The 19,009-nt window shown below is 44.7% G+C and overlaps 1 protein-coding gene across 2 annotated transcripts in view; it reads right to left on the reverse strand.

The window, feature by feature from the left end:
• Fbxo31 (F-box protein 31) overlaps positions 1–19,009 on the reverse strand; it is a 66,710-nt gene that overhangs the window by 33,129 nt on the left and 14,572 nt on the right. For both annotated transcript variants that reach the window (XM_004666049.2, XM_045151275.1), the window contains one exon: positions 3,768–3,839. In XM_004666049.2, the coding sequence (XP_004666106.1) occupies positions 3,768–3,839 (72 nt within the window). Of the gene's footprint in view, positions 1–3,767; positions 3,840–19,009 lie in introns of those variants that run through there.

A 19,009-nucleotide genomic window follows, 5' to 3' on the forward strand; every position in this document is an offset into this window, starting at 1 on the left:
CCCAGCTGACTCACAGACAACTGATGGGAAGGTCAAGCATGGTGGTGAACACCTTTAGTTCCAGCACCCAGGAGTCAGAGGTAGGAGGACTGCAATAAGTTGAGTTCCAGATCAGTCCAGGCTAAGCTGAAACCCTACCTCAAAAAGGGAGGGAGGAAGGAGAGCATGGAGAGGAAGAGGAGAAGATTAGGGAAGGAGAGGGGAAGGGAAGAAAACTGAAGCAAAAGTCGAGCTGCAGAGAATGGGAAGCATGGTGTAGGGATGGCTTCAATGACACCACAGCTCCTTTTCTAGTTCATATCTCACCAGATGCAGGCCCAGAACTCCAGGGTACAGAAAATTTCGGAGGCACCAGAGGGTTTCTGGCCCAGCCCACATTAATCGGCTCTAAAAGTCCTGGATAACAGGTACAGGACTGCAGTGGGATGGGTGGAAGTACTACAGCATAGCAGGTATACAAGGTGACAACTTTCCACTTCAAAACCTAAGAGAGGGTGGCCGGGTATGGTGGTGCATGCTGTTAATCCCACCACTTGGGAGGTAAAGGTAGGAGGGTCACCATGAGTTCAAGGCCACCCTGAGACTACATAGTGAATTCCAGGTCAGCCTGGGCTAGAGTGAGACCCTACCTTAAAAAAAAAAAAAAAAAAAAACTTAAGAGGGGCTGGAGAGATGGCTTAGCGGTTAAGCACTTGCTTGTAAAGCCAAAGGACCCCGGTTAGAGGCTCGATTCCCCAGGACCCACATAAGCCAGATGCATAAAGTGGTGCATGCATCTGGAGTTTGTCTGCAGTGGCTGGAGGTCGTGGCACACCCATTCTCCCCCCACCCTGTGTGTGTGTGTGTGTGTGTGTGTGTGTGTGTGTGTGTGTGTGTGTATGTCTTTCTTCTGTAGTGCTCAAATAAGTAAAAATAACCCCCCCCAAAAAAACTTAAAACATAAGAGAGGGCTCTAAACAACATAAGGAAGTAAATATTTGAGGTAAAAGAAATGCCAATTAGCTTGATCTGGTCAATACATCCTGCAAACATGTGCTCATATACCATATGCCATAAACATGCATGATTATCTTGTACCCCTTAAAAACTAAATACAGGGCTGAGGAGATGACTCAGTGGGTAAAGTGCTTGTCATGTAAGCATGAGGATCCAAGTTCAGATCCCCAGAGCCTACATAAAAAGCTGGACAGTTGCTGGGCGTGGTGGCGCACACCTTTAATCCCAGCACTCAGGAGGCAGAGGTAGGAGGATCGCCGTGAATTTGAGGTCACCCTGAGACTACACAGTAAATTCCAGGTCAGCCTGGGCTAGAGCAAGACCCCACCTCAAAAATTAAAAAAAAGAAAGAAAGAAAGCTGGACAGGCCTGGAGAGACGGCTTAGCAGTTAAGGTGCTTGCCTATAATGCCTAAGGACCTATGTTCTACTCTCCAAATCCCATATAAGCCATATGCACAAAGGGTGCACATGCCCACTAGGTGGTACAAGTGTCTGGAGTTCAACTGCAGTGGCAAAGGACCTGGTGCACCAATTTTCTCTCTCTCTCTCTTTCTTTCTAAAAATAATTTTTTTAAAAAAGGCCAGGCCAGGCATGGTGGCAACATGCCTTTAATTCCAGCACTCTGGAAGCAGAGGTAGGAGGATCACTATGAGTTCAAGGCCACACTGAGACTACATAGTGAATTCCAAGTCAGCCTGGGCTAGAGTGAGACCCTACCACAAAAAAAAAAAATTGATTTGTATTTAATGAAGACTTATACAATGGTTACTCTGTCACATACTCTTCTACATGCTTTCCAAATACGTACTCATATGAACTTTATACCAATCCTGCAAAACCAAAGCTGGACAAAGTGGCATTGCCTGTAATCCCAGCAATGTGGAGGCAGGGACAGGAAGATCCCTGGGGCTCATTGGTTAGCTTGTCTAGCAGAATTAGTCAATTTCCAGTTCAAAGATATCTTGTCTCAAAAAATAAAAATAGGTAAGGTGTGCTGGCACACCTTTAATCCCAGCACCCAGAAGGCAGAGATAGGAGGATCACTGTGAATTAGAGACCAGCCTGAAACTACATAGTATATTCCAGGTCAGCCTGTACAAGAGTAAGACTCCATCTCAAAAAGCCAAAAGATAGTTAGGCAGATAGACAGACAGCTAAATAAAGGAATATGACTGAGGAAGTCACCCAAGATCAACCTGTGACCTCCATATGCACACACACGTGTGTACCCACACACATACAAAATGTATGTGTATCTATATGTGTGTGTATGTATGTATGTATGTGTACGTATATATACACACACACATATACACACATAACATACGGGGGGGGGGGGAAACGACACTGTGACACCACTGACAGAGCCTTGCCTGGTACTGAACCCAAGTACTATAAAAAAAGCAAAAAACAAAATAACAGGGCTGCAGAGATGGCTTAGCAGTCAAGGCACTTGCCTGCAAAGCTTAAGGACCCATTTCAACTCTCCAAATCTCATGTAAGCCAGATGCACAAAGATGAGGCAAGCATAAGGTCACACATGCCCATTAGGTGGTGTAAGTGTCTGGAGTTCATTTGCATGGCTAGAGGCCCTGGCACGCCCATTCTATCTGCCCCCCCCCAATAAATAAATAAGTAAAATATTTTTAATATGGGCTGGAGAGATTGCTCAGTGGTTAAGGCACTTGCTTACAAAGCCTAAGGACCCAGGTTTGACTCCCAAGTACCCATATAAAACCAGACACAAAAAGTGGTACATGCATCTGGAGTTTGTTGGCAGTGGCTAAAGGCCCTGGTGCACCCATTCTCATATTCTTTCTCTCTCCCTCTCTCTTTCTGTTTGCAAATAAATTAATATTTTTAAAAGCACAGCTAGGTGTGATGGCACATGCCTTGAACCCTAGCAGTTGAAAGGCAGAGGTAAGAGGATCACTGTGAGTCTGAGGCCAGCCTAGGACTAGTTCCAAGTCAGCCTGGACTAAAGAAAGACCCTGTCTCAGAAAAATAAATTAATTAATTAAATTAAAATAAATATGCATTAGCCAGGTATGATGGAACACACCTTTAACCCAGCACTTGAGAGGCTAAAGTATAAAGATACCATAAATTCCAGGCCATCCTGGGCTAGAGTGAGACCCTGCCTTGAAGAAAACCTAATATATTATCCAAATAAAAGAAAGCATGGAGGCCGGCAAGGTGGTGCATGCCTTTAGGCAGAGGTAGGAGGATTGCTCTGAGTTCAAGGCCACTCTGAGACTACATAGTGAATTCCAGAACAGCCTGGGCTAGAGTGAGACCCAACCTTGACAGAAAGAGAAAGAGAGAAAGAGAGAGGGAGGGAGAGAGCGAGGGAGGGAGGGAGGGAGGAAGGACGCATTCACACACACATGCACTCTGTAGGTCTTGCAGAAGATGCCTTTAACAATAACAGATTGAAAAGTAAGTTTACTGATCTGCCCCAATTTTATGGCTACAATGCTATATTTAAAATGACAAATTTTAGCCGGGCATGGTGGCACACGCCTTTAAGCCCAGCAGAGGTAGGAGGATCACCATAAGTTCAAGGCCACCCTGAGACTACATAGTGAATTTCGGATCAGCCTGAGCTAGAGTGAGACCCTACCTCAAAAAACCAAAAACTGACAATTTTGACTGTGCAATGGTATCTAAGAAAATGCAACAGTGAACCATATTATTTTAATCACTCACACTGACATGGTCTGTTTTCAGTACAAAATTAACAATGAGCAAAACAGAAGTTAACTCACGTTTTGCGTAGACATCTCGGCAAGACACACCAGTGATCTCCAGCTTCCGCAGGTTCTCACAAACGCCATACTCTGAAACAAGAACTATGTGCTAGAAATCATAAAGCAACAGAGACAGTGATGACAACAGGCCTTGACTGTCTCCAGTCTGTTTCTGCCTTTCATACGGTGATCACTCTACATTCAGCCCCTCACCCTTGTTCATGAACAAAGCTACTATTCTTCTCCAGCTGGGCCACTTGTAATTTGTTTTTATGAGTCCAGCAGCCCAACCCTATAAATGAGGCATGAAATCCACCCAGTGGTCAGGAAGTGGCTGTTTCCATGAAAATTAAGTCGATGGTGATGTTAGAGCTCCAGACAGCCATGGAGCTACTTAATCCATAGTGATTATCTTACCATGTAAGTAGTTCTTTTCAACTCAGCCCTGACCCTATCACCCAGGACCCTGGCTGGAAAACAAACTGGGACATCCTGTCTCTTCAGTCCACATACTCTGGTCCCATGGCCAGATGAAAGTGCCTTGGCACCTTCCATCTCTACTGTCACATGCTCACCAACCCAGCTGACATCTGCTTGCTTTCTTCTTTCTGGCCTGATGTTACCCCAACTTAGCTTCATCCCCACACCAAAGCCCAGCCCTCTCCCACAGGTCTCAGGTAAGCCTGGTGGGGGTGGGGGGAGAGAAACAGCATTAATCCTTACCACCAGAGCTAGCAGCCCACTGGTAGCATCCCCTCCCCTTCACCAGTGCACCCATCAAACTAAACCAGGGTCAGTGCATTTAATCCTACCAGCAGGCCCACAAGAGGCCCAAGTCATCTCCACTGAGAAATGAAGTACTGGGGGGATGTGACCTGCACAGAGGAAAACAAGCCTACATTCAATCAGGGACCCAGAACTGAAGCCATGTCATAGAAATCGCCATCTCTAACCGATCACCCTAACTCTCACGCCTTGGGTCATAACTCCTAACCAACTCTTCAGATTCTGAAAGGACAGGACTCCAACTGTGGCAGAGATGGTCACCTGGAATCTGGAATATATGGACACAATGCACTCTGGTGGCAGGCTCCAATGCTGTCCCTCACTGCATCACTTTTGTCTTTTTCCCCTCAATAAAACAAATGCCAAATCATGCGTAGTGGCACCTGCCTTTAATCCCAGACAGAGGTAGGAGGATCGCCTTAAGATTATGTAATGAATTCTAGGTCAGCATGGGCTACAGTGAGACCCTACCTTAGGGGGAAGAAAAAAAGCCACCAGCAAGGCTCTCACAATGAGTGGAATCCCACCAATATTCAAGAGACATTTCAGGTACAGGCAAGCACTAGTGGGGAAGGGCCTCCTGCTTCTCACAACTTGCTCCCTGTGGTGGTCTGAACCAGATGTGTCCCCATATGAATGCATGATTCCCAGCTGGTGGCAACTGAGACTGCAGAGGCCTCAATGGAGGAGATACATTTCTGGAGGTGGGTTTAGGGGTTGCTATTTTCTACCTGCTGTCACAAGTAGTGATCTTTAGCCTCTGCTCATGCCATGCTCTCTGTCCTTGCCATCATGAGCCTTCCCTTTGAGACTGTAAGCCAAAGTAAGTCCTTTCCCCCCATCAGCTGCTTTTAGTCGGGTATTCTGTCCCAGCAATGAGAAGGGGACTACAACCCCTCTACACCTGGACCAAGGCCCCATACAGCAACAGCCACACATGGACTTCCCCATCCCTCTCAGTTGTGGTTTGCAGTCACCTCCAGGAAAAGATCTAGAAATCTACGCAAGGTCCTCAGCACTGCAAAACCAGGTAAAATAGTCACTACTGATTATTGAACCCAACATAATCAAGCTCAGTCAGAGTGATGTCACTGTTCTCATGTGCTGAGTGCAGGACATCTGGGCACATCCCCACGTGGCAGGCACACCTGCCTGGGGCTGCCCACCAAAAGATACAAGGCTTCTCTGTGGCTCATTCACCTTACTTAGACCTTTCTCCATCATAACTTTGAACTGTAACAATCAATCTTAAGAACCTGACCACAGCAGGGCCTGGTGACACATACCTTTAACCTGAGCATTCAGGTAGTAGAGGTAGGAGGACTGCCATGAGTTTGAGGCCAGCCCAAGACTACACAGTGAATTGCAGGTCAGCCTGGGCTAGAGTGACGCCCTACCTCAAAACATCTGACAGAGGATTAATATCCAGAATACAAAAAGAACTCAAACTAAATAATGAGAAATCAACCCAGGGCTAGGGCTGGGGAAATGGCTTAGTGGTTAAGGCAGATGCCTGTGAAGCCTAAGGATCCCAGTTTGATACCCCAGGACCCACGTAAGCCAGATGCACAAGGGGGCCATGTGTCTGGAGTTTCGTTTGCAGTGGCTGGAGAGGCCACTGGCATGTCCATTCTATATTTCTCTGCCTCTTCCCCTCTCTTTCTCTCAAATAAATAAATAAAATAGTTTTTAAAAAATGGGCTAAGCCAGGCATGGTGGTACACACCTTTAATCCCAGCACCCCAGAAGCAGAGGTAGGAGGATACCATGAGTTCGAGGATACCATGAATTCAAGGCCACCCTGTGACTACACAGTGAATTCCAAGTCAGTCTGGACTAAAGCAAGACATGACCTCGAAAAACAAACATAAAAATTGCTTTAAAAAAGGGGGTGGTTATCAATGGCTGGAGAAATGGCTTAGCGGTTAAGACACATGACTGAGAAACCTAAGGACCCAGGTTCAATTTCCCAGAACCCGCGTAAGCCAGAAGCCCATGATGGCACATGTGTCTGGAATTCCTTTCCAGTGGCTAGAGGCCCTGATGTACCCATTCTCATTCTCAATCTCTCTATAATAAATAAATAAATAAAAACTTTTAAAAAAATTTTAAATGGGCTACAGAACTAAATAGAGCTCTCTGAAGAAACACAGATGGCCTATAAACATCTAAAAACATGTTCTACCATCCTTAGCCATGAGGGAAATGCAAATTAAAACTACTCTGAGGGCTGGAGAGATGGCTTAGCAGTTAAGTGCTTGCCTGTGAAGCCTAAGGACCCCGGTTTGAGGCTCGATTCCCCAGGACCCACAATAGCCAGATGCATAGGGGGCGCACATCTGGAGTTCGTTTGCAGTGGCTGGAGGCCCTATGCTCCCACTCTCCTTCCCCTCCCTCCTCCCTCCCCCCCCTCTCTGCCTCTATCTACCTCTGTCACTCTCAAATAAATAAATAAAAATAAACAAAAAAAATTTTAAAAACTGAATAAGCAGTTTTTAAAAAAACTACTTTGAGATTCCATTTCACTACTGTCAGAATGGTTATCATCAAGAAAAACAAATGATAGCCAGGAATTGTGGTGCATGCCTTTAATCTCAGCACTTGGAAGGCAGAGGTAGGAGGACTGCCCTGAGTTCAAAGCCAGCCTGACAGTATATAGTGAATTCCAGGGCAGCCTGGGCTAGAGCAAAAACCTACCTCGAAAAAAAAATAATAATAATAAAGAAAATAAATGACAATAAATGCTGGTAAGGATGTAGAAAAACAGGAAGCTTTTTATACCGTTAGTGGGAATGGAATGAAAACTGGTACAGCCATTGTGGAAGTTCATGGGGCAGCTAAAAATAGATTTACCATATACCTCTCCTAGGCATATATCCTAAGGACTCTTCTATGTTAGAGATACTTGCTCATCCATGTTTACTGCCACTCTGTTCATGGTAGCTAAGAAACGGAACCAGGCTAGATGTCCCTCGATGAAGATGTGTTATATTTATACAATGGAGTTCTATTCAGCAGGAAAGAAAAATGAAATGTGCAGGGCAATGGATGGATCTGCAAAGGATTATATACTAAGTGAGGTAATAACCCAGACCCAGAAAGCAATACACTGGATGTTCTCTCTCATATGTGGATTCTAGCTACAAATGTGTAGACTTGTGTATAAATTGGAATAAAAATCAGTAGCAGAAGCCAGGTTTGGTGGCGCACACCTTTAATCCCAGCACTTGGGAGGCAGAGGTAGGAGGATCACCGTGAGTTCGAGGCCACTCTGAGACTACATAGTGAGTTCCAGGTCAGCCTGGGTTAGAGTGAGACCCTACCTTGAAAAAAAAAAGTCAGTAGCAGAGGCCAGTAAGCTAGAAAGGAGTTATAAGGGAGGAAGAGGGGAGGACTTAATGGGAGGATACTGCATACATGTAAGTAGATGAACAGATTACCGGGGGAACAACAACCTAAATGAGTTCAGAAGAAGGGATTGAGTAAAGGAAGTGGGAGGAAGATTGATCAAAATTTAAGATGTTATGAATAAAAGCCACACAGAAACTTGCTTTTTTGGATAATGGCGTATCCAGAAGCCATAGATTATTACTAGAAAAATTTCAGTGTCAGGGATGGGATACCTTCCAGTGAACTGTTGGTCAGGGAGGTCCCTGATTCCCCTCCCAAAACATTACAGGCCATTGTCCAGACTCTTGTTTCCCACCAGAAATACATGGTAAGACCCTATTGCTGAAGACTCCACATGCTTGGGCTATAAGATCACTGAGAAATCAAGCTGAAAAATCTCCTCCCAGTAGACCAGCTGACAGAAAGCTGGAAAACTACACTGCATGCAGCCCTGTGGGAAAGAGAAGTCATCAGCAATGATAAACAGCAGTGGACACTGTAAGCCTTAAGTTGGGCCAGCCAGGCCAAATGAGCCAATGGGTGCCAATAGTGGCATGTCTGTTATGGGAAAAACAACCACTCTCTAATTGAACTGCTGGGGGGAGGGCAGGGATGGGGTGGATGGAAATAAACACCTATTACTGAAAAAAAAACAGTCAAAAGCCTGCAGCAGGGGAGGTCATGAGCCCTAGAGAAGTACACCTGCTGTTGTCCGGCTAAACACATATATTATGCTCACCAAATTGCCCTGTGAGCTCTTTTATTAATGTTCATACCCACATATTAATGCTACTCTCAAAGCTTCTCTTTTCAGATGGTGGTAACCACTGGAATGATTCATAAGACATCATAGTGCTGAGAAGATGAGTGGAGTATTCAGCACTGAGCCATCTCTATCACACCTTCCAAGGCTCAGGGTCCATTGCAGAAAAGGGAGTGGGAAGAATATAAGAACCAAAGGAAGGGTATGACTGCTTACAATGCCATCTTCTACACACAAAATGGCCTGGATATCCATGACCCTCACAGTGCCTGGTACTACCTACACAGGAACCTCAAAGAGGAGGAAAAGATGATATCAGAATAAAAGAGGACAAGACAGATGCCCAAGGTGCTACATGTGACTGGAGTTTGTCTGCAGTGGTTGGAGGCCCTGGCATGTCCATTCTCTCTCTCTCTAGCGCACGTGTCCTTTCTCTCTTTCTCTCTCCCTCCCTCCCTCTCTCTCTCTCTCTCTCTCTCTCTCTCTCTCTCTCTCTCTCCCTCCCTTTCTCTCTCTCTGCCTCTTTCCCTCTCTCGCTCTCTCAAATAAATAAATAAAATTTTTTTAAAAGAGGGCTAGGTGTGGAGGTTCCTAAAACAGCTAAAGATTGATCTACCATATGACCCAGCTATAGCACTCCTAGGCATATATCCAAAGGACTCATCTCATTTCCTTAGAAGTACATGCTCAACCATGTTTATTGCTGTTCAATTCACAATAGCTGGGAAATGGAACCAGCCTAGATGTCCCTCAACTGATGAGTGGATAATGAAGATGTGGCACATTTATACAATGGAGTTCTACTCAGCGGTAAAGAAAAATGAAGTTATGAAATTTGCAGAAAAATGGATGGACCTGGAAAGGATTATACTAAGTGAGGTAACCCAGGCCCAGAAAGCCAAGCGCCACATGTTCTCTCTCATATGTGGATCCTAGCTATAGATGATTGGGCTTCTGCGTGAGAAGGAAAATACTTAGTAGCAGAGGCCAGTAAGTTAAAAAGGAGATATAAAGGGAAGGGAAAGGAAGGGAGGAGGGTACTTAATAGGTTGAGATTGTATATATGTAAGTACAACGATTGAGATGGGGAGGTAATGTGATGGAGAATGGAATTTCAAATGAGAAAGTGTGGGGGTGCGGAGGGAGGGAATTACCATGGGATATATTTTATAATCATGGAAAATGTTAATAAATTTTTTTTAAAAAATGAGAAAAAAATTAAAAAACAAAAAAAATAAAAATAAATAAAAGAGGGCTAGGCCGGACATGGTGGTACACACCTTTAATCCCAGTACTTGGGAGGCAGAGGTAGGAGGATCGTCATGAGTTCGAGGCCACTCTGAGACTACATAGTGAATTCCAGGAGAACGTGAGCTAGAGTGAAACCCTACCTTGAAGAAAATAAGAAAAAAAAGAAAGAGGGCTAGCGAGATGGCTTATTGGTTAAGGCACTTGCCTGTGAAGCCTAAGCACCCATGTTCAACTCTCCAGATCCCACATAAGCCAGATGCACAAGGCGATGCAAGCACACAAGGTCACACAAGTGCACAGGCAGCATACAGGTCTGAGTTCGACTGCAGTGGCTGGAGGCCCTGGATACCAAGCCATTCTCTCTCCCTCCCTCTCATAAAAAATTACAATAATAAATGAGAGACTAATTGAGAAAGGGAGAATGATGTCAGTGGATTTGTGAAGGACAAAGTGGGGAAGAGGATGGAATGATCATGGCTTGTTTTCTACAATTATGGAAGTTATCAATAAAAAATATAAGGGCCAAAAGGGGTGGTGCAAGCCTTCAATCCCAGCACTTGAGAGGCAGAGGTAGGAGGATCACCATGAGTTCAAGAGCACTCTGTGACTACACAATAAATTACAGGTCAGCCTGGGCTACAGTGGGACCCCACCTTGAAAAAAAACTAAAAATAAAAATTAAAAAAAAAATAGGGGTTGGAGGGATGGCTTAGCCATTAAGGCACTTGCCTGCGAAACCAAGGACCCAGGTTCGATTCCCCAGTACCCATGTAAGCCAGATGCACAAGGTAACAGATGCAAATGAAGTTCATTTCCAGTGGCTGAAAGCCCTGACATGCCTATTCTCTCCATCTACATATTCCTCCCTCCCTCTCCCCCACCCTCTTCCTCCCTCCCTTCCTCCCTCTTTCTCTCTCAAATAAATAAGTAAAGTATTTTTACAAAATAAAAAATTTAAAGAATAAGAGGATCATGGAAGATGTTAATAAAAATTGAGAAAAAAGAATGAGAGGGGTATAGGATTAATGTGACTGGACCCCTGAAGGTGAAAAACTCAGGAAAATTTGCACTTGCTAGAAATCAAAGATGATCTGACTTCTTATCTCTTGCCTAGTTCCCTAGACTTGTTTTTCCACAATCAGGATCCCTCCTGGGAGGGAGGTCTTTCATAGGATTTAAACACTGTGGTTGGTCAAATGCAGCCCCTGGAATTTGATGCCAGAGCTAGCCTGAAGACAGCCCACCACCATCACCTTAAGGTTATAAATACTTTTGTAAGGGGAAGGGAGGCTCTCTGACCACTGGGAACTTCCAGCTGTGGGTAAATTTTTCCCCACAGAGCAGGGGAATAAACAAGGACATCACCCATCTTTAATAAGCTGTTTCTCTACTACTAGGTGATGGAGTTAAGAAAGAACGGCCACAGAAACTGACAGGAATTTTAACAAGACAAACTCCCTGATGGTGGGGAAAGAAGGTAACCTGCTGACACAGCAAACTAGCCATCCAAGGACCCAAGCAATGAGCTCTTATTTATCCAGCTGTAAATTAAAGGGCTCCGGATCTGTAAACCCCCTTCCCACCTCATTCAGCAATGCAAACTGGAAGTAAAAGAATTAATGAGCCGGGCATGGTAGCAAACGCCTTTAATCCCAGCACTCAGGAGGCAGAGGTAGGAGGATCGCTGTGAGTCCGAGGCCACCAGACTATCTAGTGAATTCCATGTCAGCCTGAGCTACAGTGAGACCCTACCTGAGGGGAGGGGGAATTAATCACTGGAGCTGGGGAGATGGCTCAGCAGTTAAAGGCATTTGCTTATGAAGCATGACGGCAGGAGGCCCTGGTGTGCCTATTCTCCCCCCCACCCTCACCCAACACACACACACACACACACACACACACACACACACACACACACACCCCTACACTCAGTCTCTTGCTGCTTATAAATGAATTTTTTAAAGAGAGAATTCAGGCTGGGGTAATGCTTAGCGGTTAAGGCATGTAGCTGTGAAGCCTAAGGAGACCAGTTTGATTCCCCAGGTCTCACGTAAGCCAGATGCACAAGGGGGCCCAAGTGTCTGGAGTTTGTTTGCAGTGTCTAGAGGCCCTGGGGTGTGCTCTCTCAAATAAATAAATAACATATATATTCAAAAAAGAATTCATCAGGGCTGGAGAGATGGCTTAGCGGTTAAGCGCTTGCCTGTGAAGCCTAAGGACCCCGGTTCGAGGCTCGCTTCCCCAGGTCCCACGTTAGCCAGATGCACAAGGGGGCGCACGCGTCTGGAGTTCGTTTGCAGAGGCTGGAAGCCCTGGCGCGCCCATTCTCTCTCTCTCCCTCTATCTGTCTTTCTCTCTGTGTCTGTCGCTCTCAAATAAATAAATTAAAAAAAAAAAAGAATTCATCAGCAAATATGCAAGCAGAAACAGGAAGTGGAAAAGGCTGATGGGAGAGAGGACAGGAGACTGCAGAACAAGAGCAAGTTGTAGGCTTTTAGGCCCAGCAGGAGTTGGCAGCCACCTGGCTCACCTTCTAAAAGGCCACCACAGCAAGCTCTGCTACCCACAGCCCTACTGGAACCACATTTCAGAAATGCTGACTCAGCACAACCTGTCCTTTCCATTGTTCACTATAAAGTCAGCCAAGACTCCAACAGTACTTGGGACCCACCTTCAGAAAGAGGAGGCTAATCACAAGATAACAAGAAGCTCCAAGGGGCCTTCCTTGCTGATTTGCATTTGCTGAACACAGCCACGATGGTCCACCTGCCCTACAAGATGCACCAGGTCTGGGCCCTGTAAACAGCCTCCACTCAGGGCCTCAGGCCTAGAACTTATCCATGTGAATTTCCTACCAAGTCAGCCACTACTCAGAGTAGCCAGAGGCTGGGGACATTTAAATGCTACATGACCCATGTTGCACAAGGCCATAGACCTTTGACAATTAAATGTGATATATGACCTAAGGCTAAGAAAGGAAGTCTGACCACTAACATAATTTAAATTTGCAAATTAAACACGTGAAGCTCGGTGTTACAGCACCTGCCTTGCATGCATAAGGCCCTAGTTTCCATCCTTGGCACTGGTGGGTGAGGAGAGACTCTCTTCAGGCAGATCACCCAGTATTACAATACAACCACAAAACTCCAGTCAATAGGTGACATATGCAGTAGCTATGCCACACAGCCTCGTTGTACAACAGGCTTTACCACTGACCACTCAACAGTATCTGCACAGTGACAAGATTCTCCAACACTTGCAGGACTCGCCAGTGGTTAGACAGCACACGCGCGTTTCTGTGAAGATCTCTGCAATACTTATACACCTTCCTTTGTCCCTGGGAAAACCCTTTCTGGCTGGAGCCCTGAGGTACCCCAGTCCTGTTTTAACTCTTTTAACTCCCACCCCTTTTCTTTTGGTTTCTGGCTGGCTTCAAACATTTGGCATGTATGTGTGTTCGTGTACATGTGTGAGGGTGCACACATGAGTTGGGACACAAGCATACAGAGTCCAGAGGACAATGTTGGGTGTCATCCTCAGAAACACTGTCTTCCTCTTGAGACGGTTTCTCACTGACCTGGAATTCACCAGTGAGGATGGACTGAGGTAAGGCCTGACTGCTGGCAAATGAAAGTCAGGAAACCTCTTCACACACGTATCTCCAAATGACTAGCACTGCCCCACCAAACTTGTTCTTATAAATGCTTACAAGCCTTTGTGATAACTTTGCTACGCAGAGGGTATGGGAGCTACAGCACAGCCTCCCCCGGGATGCCATGACTACAGTCCAGATAGATCCACCCCAACCTGCATGCTGGATCAGCCTGCATCTGACATGATGCAGGGACAGCTGGAGAAGCTCTGCACAGAGTGGGCAAACAGCTAACACACACACTGGGTGCTGCCCACACACTGGGTGCTGCCCACCACGCCGGTGTGGCCTCAGTGATGTAAGCTTCCAAATTCTGGGAAGTTTTAAGCAAAAAAAATGGTTGTCAGATGCACAAGGGGGCGCACGGGTCTGGAGTTCAGTTGCAGAGGCTGGAAGCCCTGGCGCGCCCATTCTCTCTCTCTCCCTCTATCTGTCTTTCTCTCTGTGTCTGTCGCTCTCAAATAAATAAATAAATAAATAAATAATAAAATATTAAAAACTGGTTGTCTCTCAGTGACAATCACTGCTGAAACGGAGCAAGTGCAGGTGGTCAGGCCCTAGGATTGCAGGCCACAGCAGGGCTGTCATCTGCCTCCCGCAGGGTTCCAGTAGTGTTGATGGAACTAACCACATCTATCGCTGTGACAGGGTGGCACACTCACTGGCAGACAGGTTGATATTTGCAAACTTCCCAAACAACCATTTAAGAGGAGGAGGAGAGGCTGGACGTGGTGACACATAAGCCGCGGAGGACTGCCATGAGTTCAAGGCCAGCCTAAGACTATATAGTGAATTAAAATTCAGCCTGTCACTCCTGTCAGATTGGCCACCATCATGAAAACAAATGATCATAAATGTTGGCGGGGATGTGGAAAAAAAGGAACCCTTCTGCACTGCTGGTGGGAATGCAATCTGGTCCAGCCATTGTGGAAAACAGTGTGGAGGTTCCTAAAGCAGCTAGAGATTGATCTACCATATGACCCAGCTATAGCACTCCTAGGCATATATCCAAAGGACTCATCTCACTTCCTTAGAAGTACATGCTCAACCATGTTTATTGCTGCTCAATTTATAATAGCTGGGAAATGGAACCAGCCTAGATGTCCCTCAACAGATGAGTGGATAATGAAGATGTGGTACATTTATACAATGGAGTTCTACTCAGCGGTAAAGAAAAATGAAGTTATGAAATTTGCAGAAAAATGGATGGACCTGGAAAGTATTATACTAAGTCAGGTAACCCAGGCCCAGAAAGCCAAGCGCCACATGTTCTCCCTCATATGGGGATCCTAGCTACAGATGACTGGGCTTCTGTGTGAGAATGAAAATACTTAGTAGCAGAGGCCAGTAAGTTGAAAAGGAGACATAAAGGGTGGAGAAAGGAAGGGAGGAGGATACTTAATAGGTTGATATTGTATATATGTAATTATAATGATTGTAATGGGGAGGTAATATGATTGAGAATGGAATTTCAAACGGGAAAGTGTGGGGGTGGGGAGGGAGGGAATTACCATGGGATATATTTTATAATCATGGAAAATGTTAATAAAAAAAAAAAATTCAGCCTGGGCTAGAGATGCTATACCTCAAAAAACAAAAACACTAAAGCAATCTATACATTTAATGCAATCCCTATAAAAATTCCAAAGGCATTCTTCCATGGAAATAGAAAAAACAATCCAAAAATTCATTTGGAATCACAAAAAAACCTCGAATATCTAAAATAATACTGAGCAACAAAAATAAGGCTGATAGTATCACCATACCTGATTTTAACCTATACTACAGAGCCATAGTAACAAAAACAGTGTGGTACTGGCACAAAACAGACATGTAGATCAGTGGAACAGAATAGAGGACCCAAGTAGCTATAGCCACCTGATATTTGATAAAAATGGCAAAAATACTCATTGGAGAAAAAACAGCCTCTTCAGCAAATGGCGTTGGGAAAACTGGATATATACCTGCAGAAGGATGAAAATAGATTCTTCTCTCTCGCCATGCACAAGAATTAACTCCAAATGGATTAAAGACCTTAACATCAGACCTGAAACTCTGAAACTGCTAGAGGAAAAAGTAGGGGAAACCCTTCAACATATTGGTCTTGGCAAAGACTTTCTGAATACAACCCCAATTGCTCAGGCAATAAAACCACAGATTAATCCCTGGGACCTCATGAAATTACAAAGATTTTGCACTGCAAAGGACACAGTAAAAAAAGCAAAGAGGCAACCTACAGAATGGGAAAAAATCTTCGCCAGCTATATATCTGACAGAGGATTAATATCTAGGATATACAAAGAACTCAAAAAGTTAAATAATAAGGAATCAAACAAGCCAATCAAAAAATGGGCTATGGAGCTAAATAGAGCATTCTCAAAGGAAGAAATACGAATGGCATATAAGCATCTAAAAAAATGTTCTATGTCACTAGTCATCAGGGAAATGCAGATTAAAACTACATTGAGGGCTGGAGAGATGGCTTAGTGGTTAAGCGCTTGCCTGTAAAGCCTAAGGACCCCGGTTCGAGGCTCGGTTCCCCAGGTCCCACATTAGCCAGATGCACAGGGGGCGCACACGTGTGGAGTTCGTTTGCAGTGGCTGGAGGCCCTGGCGCGCCCATTCTCTCTCTCTCCCTCTATCTGTCTTTCTCCCTGTGTCTGTCACTCTCAAATAAATAAATAAAAAATGAACAAAAAATATTTAAAAAAAAAAAAACTACATTGAGATTCCATCTCACTCCTGTCAGATTGGCCACCATCATGAAAACAAAAAACATCATGAAAACGAAAGATCATAAATGTTGGCGGGGATGTGGAAAAACAGGAACTCTTCTACACTGCTGGTGGGAATGCAATCTGGTCCAGCCATTGTGGAAAACAGTGTGGAGGTTCCTAAAACAGCTAAAGATTGATGTACCATATGACCCAGCTATAGCACTCCTAGGCATATATCCGAAGGACTCATCTTATTTCCTTAGAAGTACATGCTCAACCATGTTTATTGCTGTTCAATTCACAATAGCTGGGAAATGGAACCAGCCTAGATGTCCTTCAACTGATGAGTGGATAATGAAGATGTGGCACATTTATACAATGGAGTTCTACTCAGTGGTAAAGAAAAATGAACTTATGAAATTTGCAGAAAAATGACTGGACCTGGAAAGGATTATACTAAGTGAGGTAACCCAGGCCCAGAAAGCCAAGCGCCACATGTTCTCTCTTATATGTGGATCCTAGCTACAGATGATTGGGCTTCTGCATAAGAAGGAAAATACTTACTAGCAGAGGCCAGTAAGTTAAAAAGGAGATATAAAGGGAAGAGAAAGGAAGGGAGGAGGGTACTTAATAGGTTGAGATTGTATATATGTAAGTACAACGATTGAGATGGGGAGGTAACATGATGGAGAATGGAATTTCAAAGGGGAAAGTGTCAGGGGGGAGGGAGGGAATTATCATGGGATTTTTTTATAATCATGGAAAATGTTAATAAAAATTTAAAAATTAAAAAAAAAAAAACACCTGGGCTAGAGTGAGACCCTACCTCAAAAAAAAAAAAGAGCAGGAACAAAGACAAGATAATTCTATGAATAGATGAGGTCCAAAAGGATTCTGTCAGGACACAGACAGCACACTCAGGAGTTTCTGAGGGAGAGGCAACACTGTGGGGACTATTTCCCCAAGATTCAGTTGAACTTAAAGAGATACAACAGGATACCAGCACAGGAAAAAGTCCTTCCTGCAGTTCCATCAGTAGCAGAGATTAGGGATGGCCCACAAGCAGTACCCCAACAGAAGCTGTAGCCAAAGGAAGGCACAGGCCAATGGCGAAAGGGGCAGAACAGGGAGTTACAGGACCCTCTGCTCACTCAATCCTGCCAAGACCCCCGCCCCTCCAGGCTGAAGTGGAAGCTTGGAAGACAGCCTCCCCGTAGAAACAGTGTGAAGGGAGAGGGAAAGCTGAGAAGGTAGCGGGGCCATCACAGATTACTAGGGACTTGGACGCATGCCTCACTGATCAGACAGAAACACCTGCCTTGTCCTCCCACCAAAATGAGAATGAAGCCCATTCAGGATCATGCACATGGTAAGCACTCATGAGGAATTGGAGCTAACCAACTGCTACCTGCCAACTTAAGGCTAGGATATTTTTTATAATCATGGAAAATGCTAATAAAGGATCCCAGATCCTAGCTACAGATGATTGGGCTTCTGCGTGAGAATGAAAATACTTAATAGCAGAGGCCAGTAAGGTAAAAAGGAGACATAAAGGGTAGAGAAAGGGAGGAGGATACTTAATAGGTTGATATTGTATATATGTAATTACAATGATTGTAATGGGGAGGTAATATGATGGAGAATGGAATTTCAAAAGGGAAAGTGTGGGGGTGGGGAGGGAGGGAATTACCATGGGATATATTTTATAATCATGGAAAATGTTAATAAAAATTTAAAAATAAAATAAAAGAAAAAAAGAAAAAAGAAAGCCAGGCGTGGTGGCGCATGCCTTTAATCCCAGCATTTAAGAGACAGAGGTAGGAGGATCACCGTGAGTTCAAGGCCACTCTGAGAGTACATAGTGAATACCAGGTCAGCCTAGACTAGAGTGAGACCCTACCACAAAAAAAAAAAAAAGATAAAGAAAAAGGAGAGAGGGGAAGGGGGAAAGAGAAAGGGAAGGGAAGAGAAGAAAGAAAAAAAGGAAGGAAGGTAGGGGAAGGGAAGGAAGGAAAAAAGGAGGGGGAAGGGAAGGGAGGAAAGAAAAGGGGGGTGAGGAAGAAGAAGGAAGGAAAAGAGGGAGAGAGGAAGGAAGGGAAAGAAAGGGGGTAGGGAGGGGGGAAAGGAAGGAAAGAAAAGGAGGAAGGGGAAGAGAAAGGAGGAAAGAAAAGGAGGGAGGGAGGAAGAAAAGGGAAGTGAGAAAAGAGTAGGTAGGAAAGGGAAGGGAAAAAAAGAAAAGGCGGGAAGAAGGAAGAGAAGAAGGAAGGGCAGAGCCAGGAGGATCACAGAATTCAACTACACAGTGAGTTCCAGGTCAATCTGGGTTAGAGTGAGACCCTACCTCAAAAAAAAAAAAAAAAAAAGTCAGGTGTGTTGGCACACATCTTTTTTTTTAATTTTTGTATTAACAACTTCCATGATTATAAAAAACAACCCATGATGACAGCCTCTCTAAATCAGTCTCTTTTACTTTTGATGTCATGATCTTTTCCTCCTCTTATGATGGTCTTGTGTAAGTAGTGTCAGGCACTGTGAGGTCATGGGTATCGAGGCCATTTTATGTCTGCAGGGAGCACGTTGTAAGGTCCTACCCTTCCTTCGGCTCTTACATTCTTTCCACCACCTCTTCCACGTTAGACCCTGATTGGCACACATCTTTAATCCCAACACTTGGGAGGCAGAGGTAGGAAGATTGCCATGA

Source organism: Jaculus jaculus, chromosome 1 (genome assembly GCF_020740685.1).
Source record: "Jaculus jaculus isolate mJacJac1 chromosome 1, mJacJac1.mat.Y.cur, whole genome shotgun sequence".
Lineage (NCBI taxonomy): Eukaryota > Metazoa > Chordata > Mammalia > Rodentia > Dipodidae > Jaculus > Jaculus jaculus.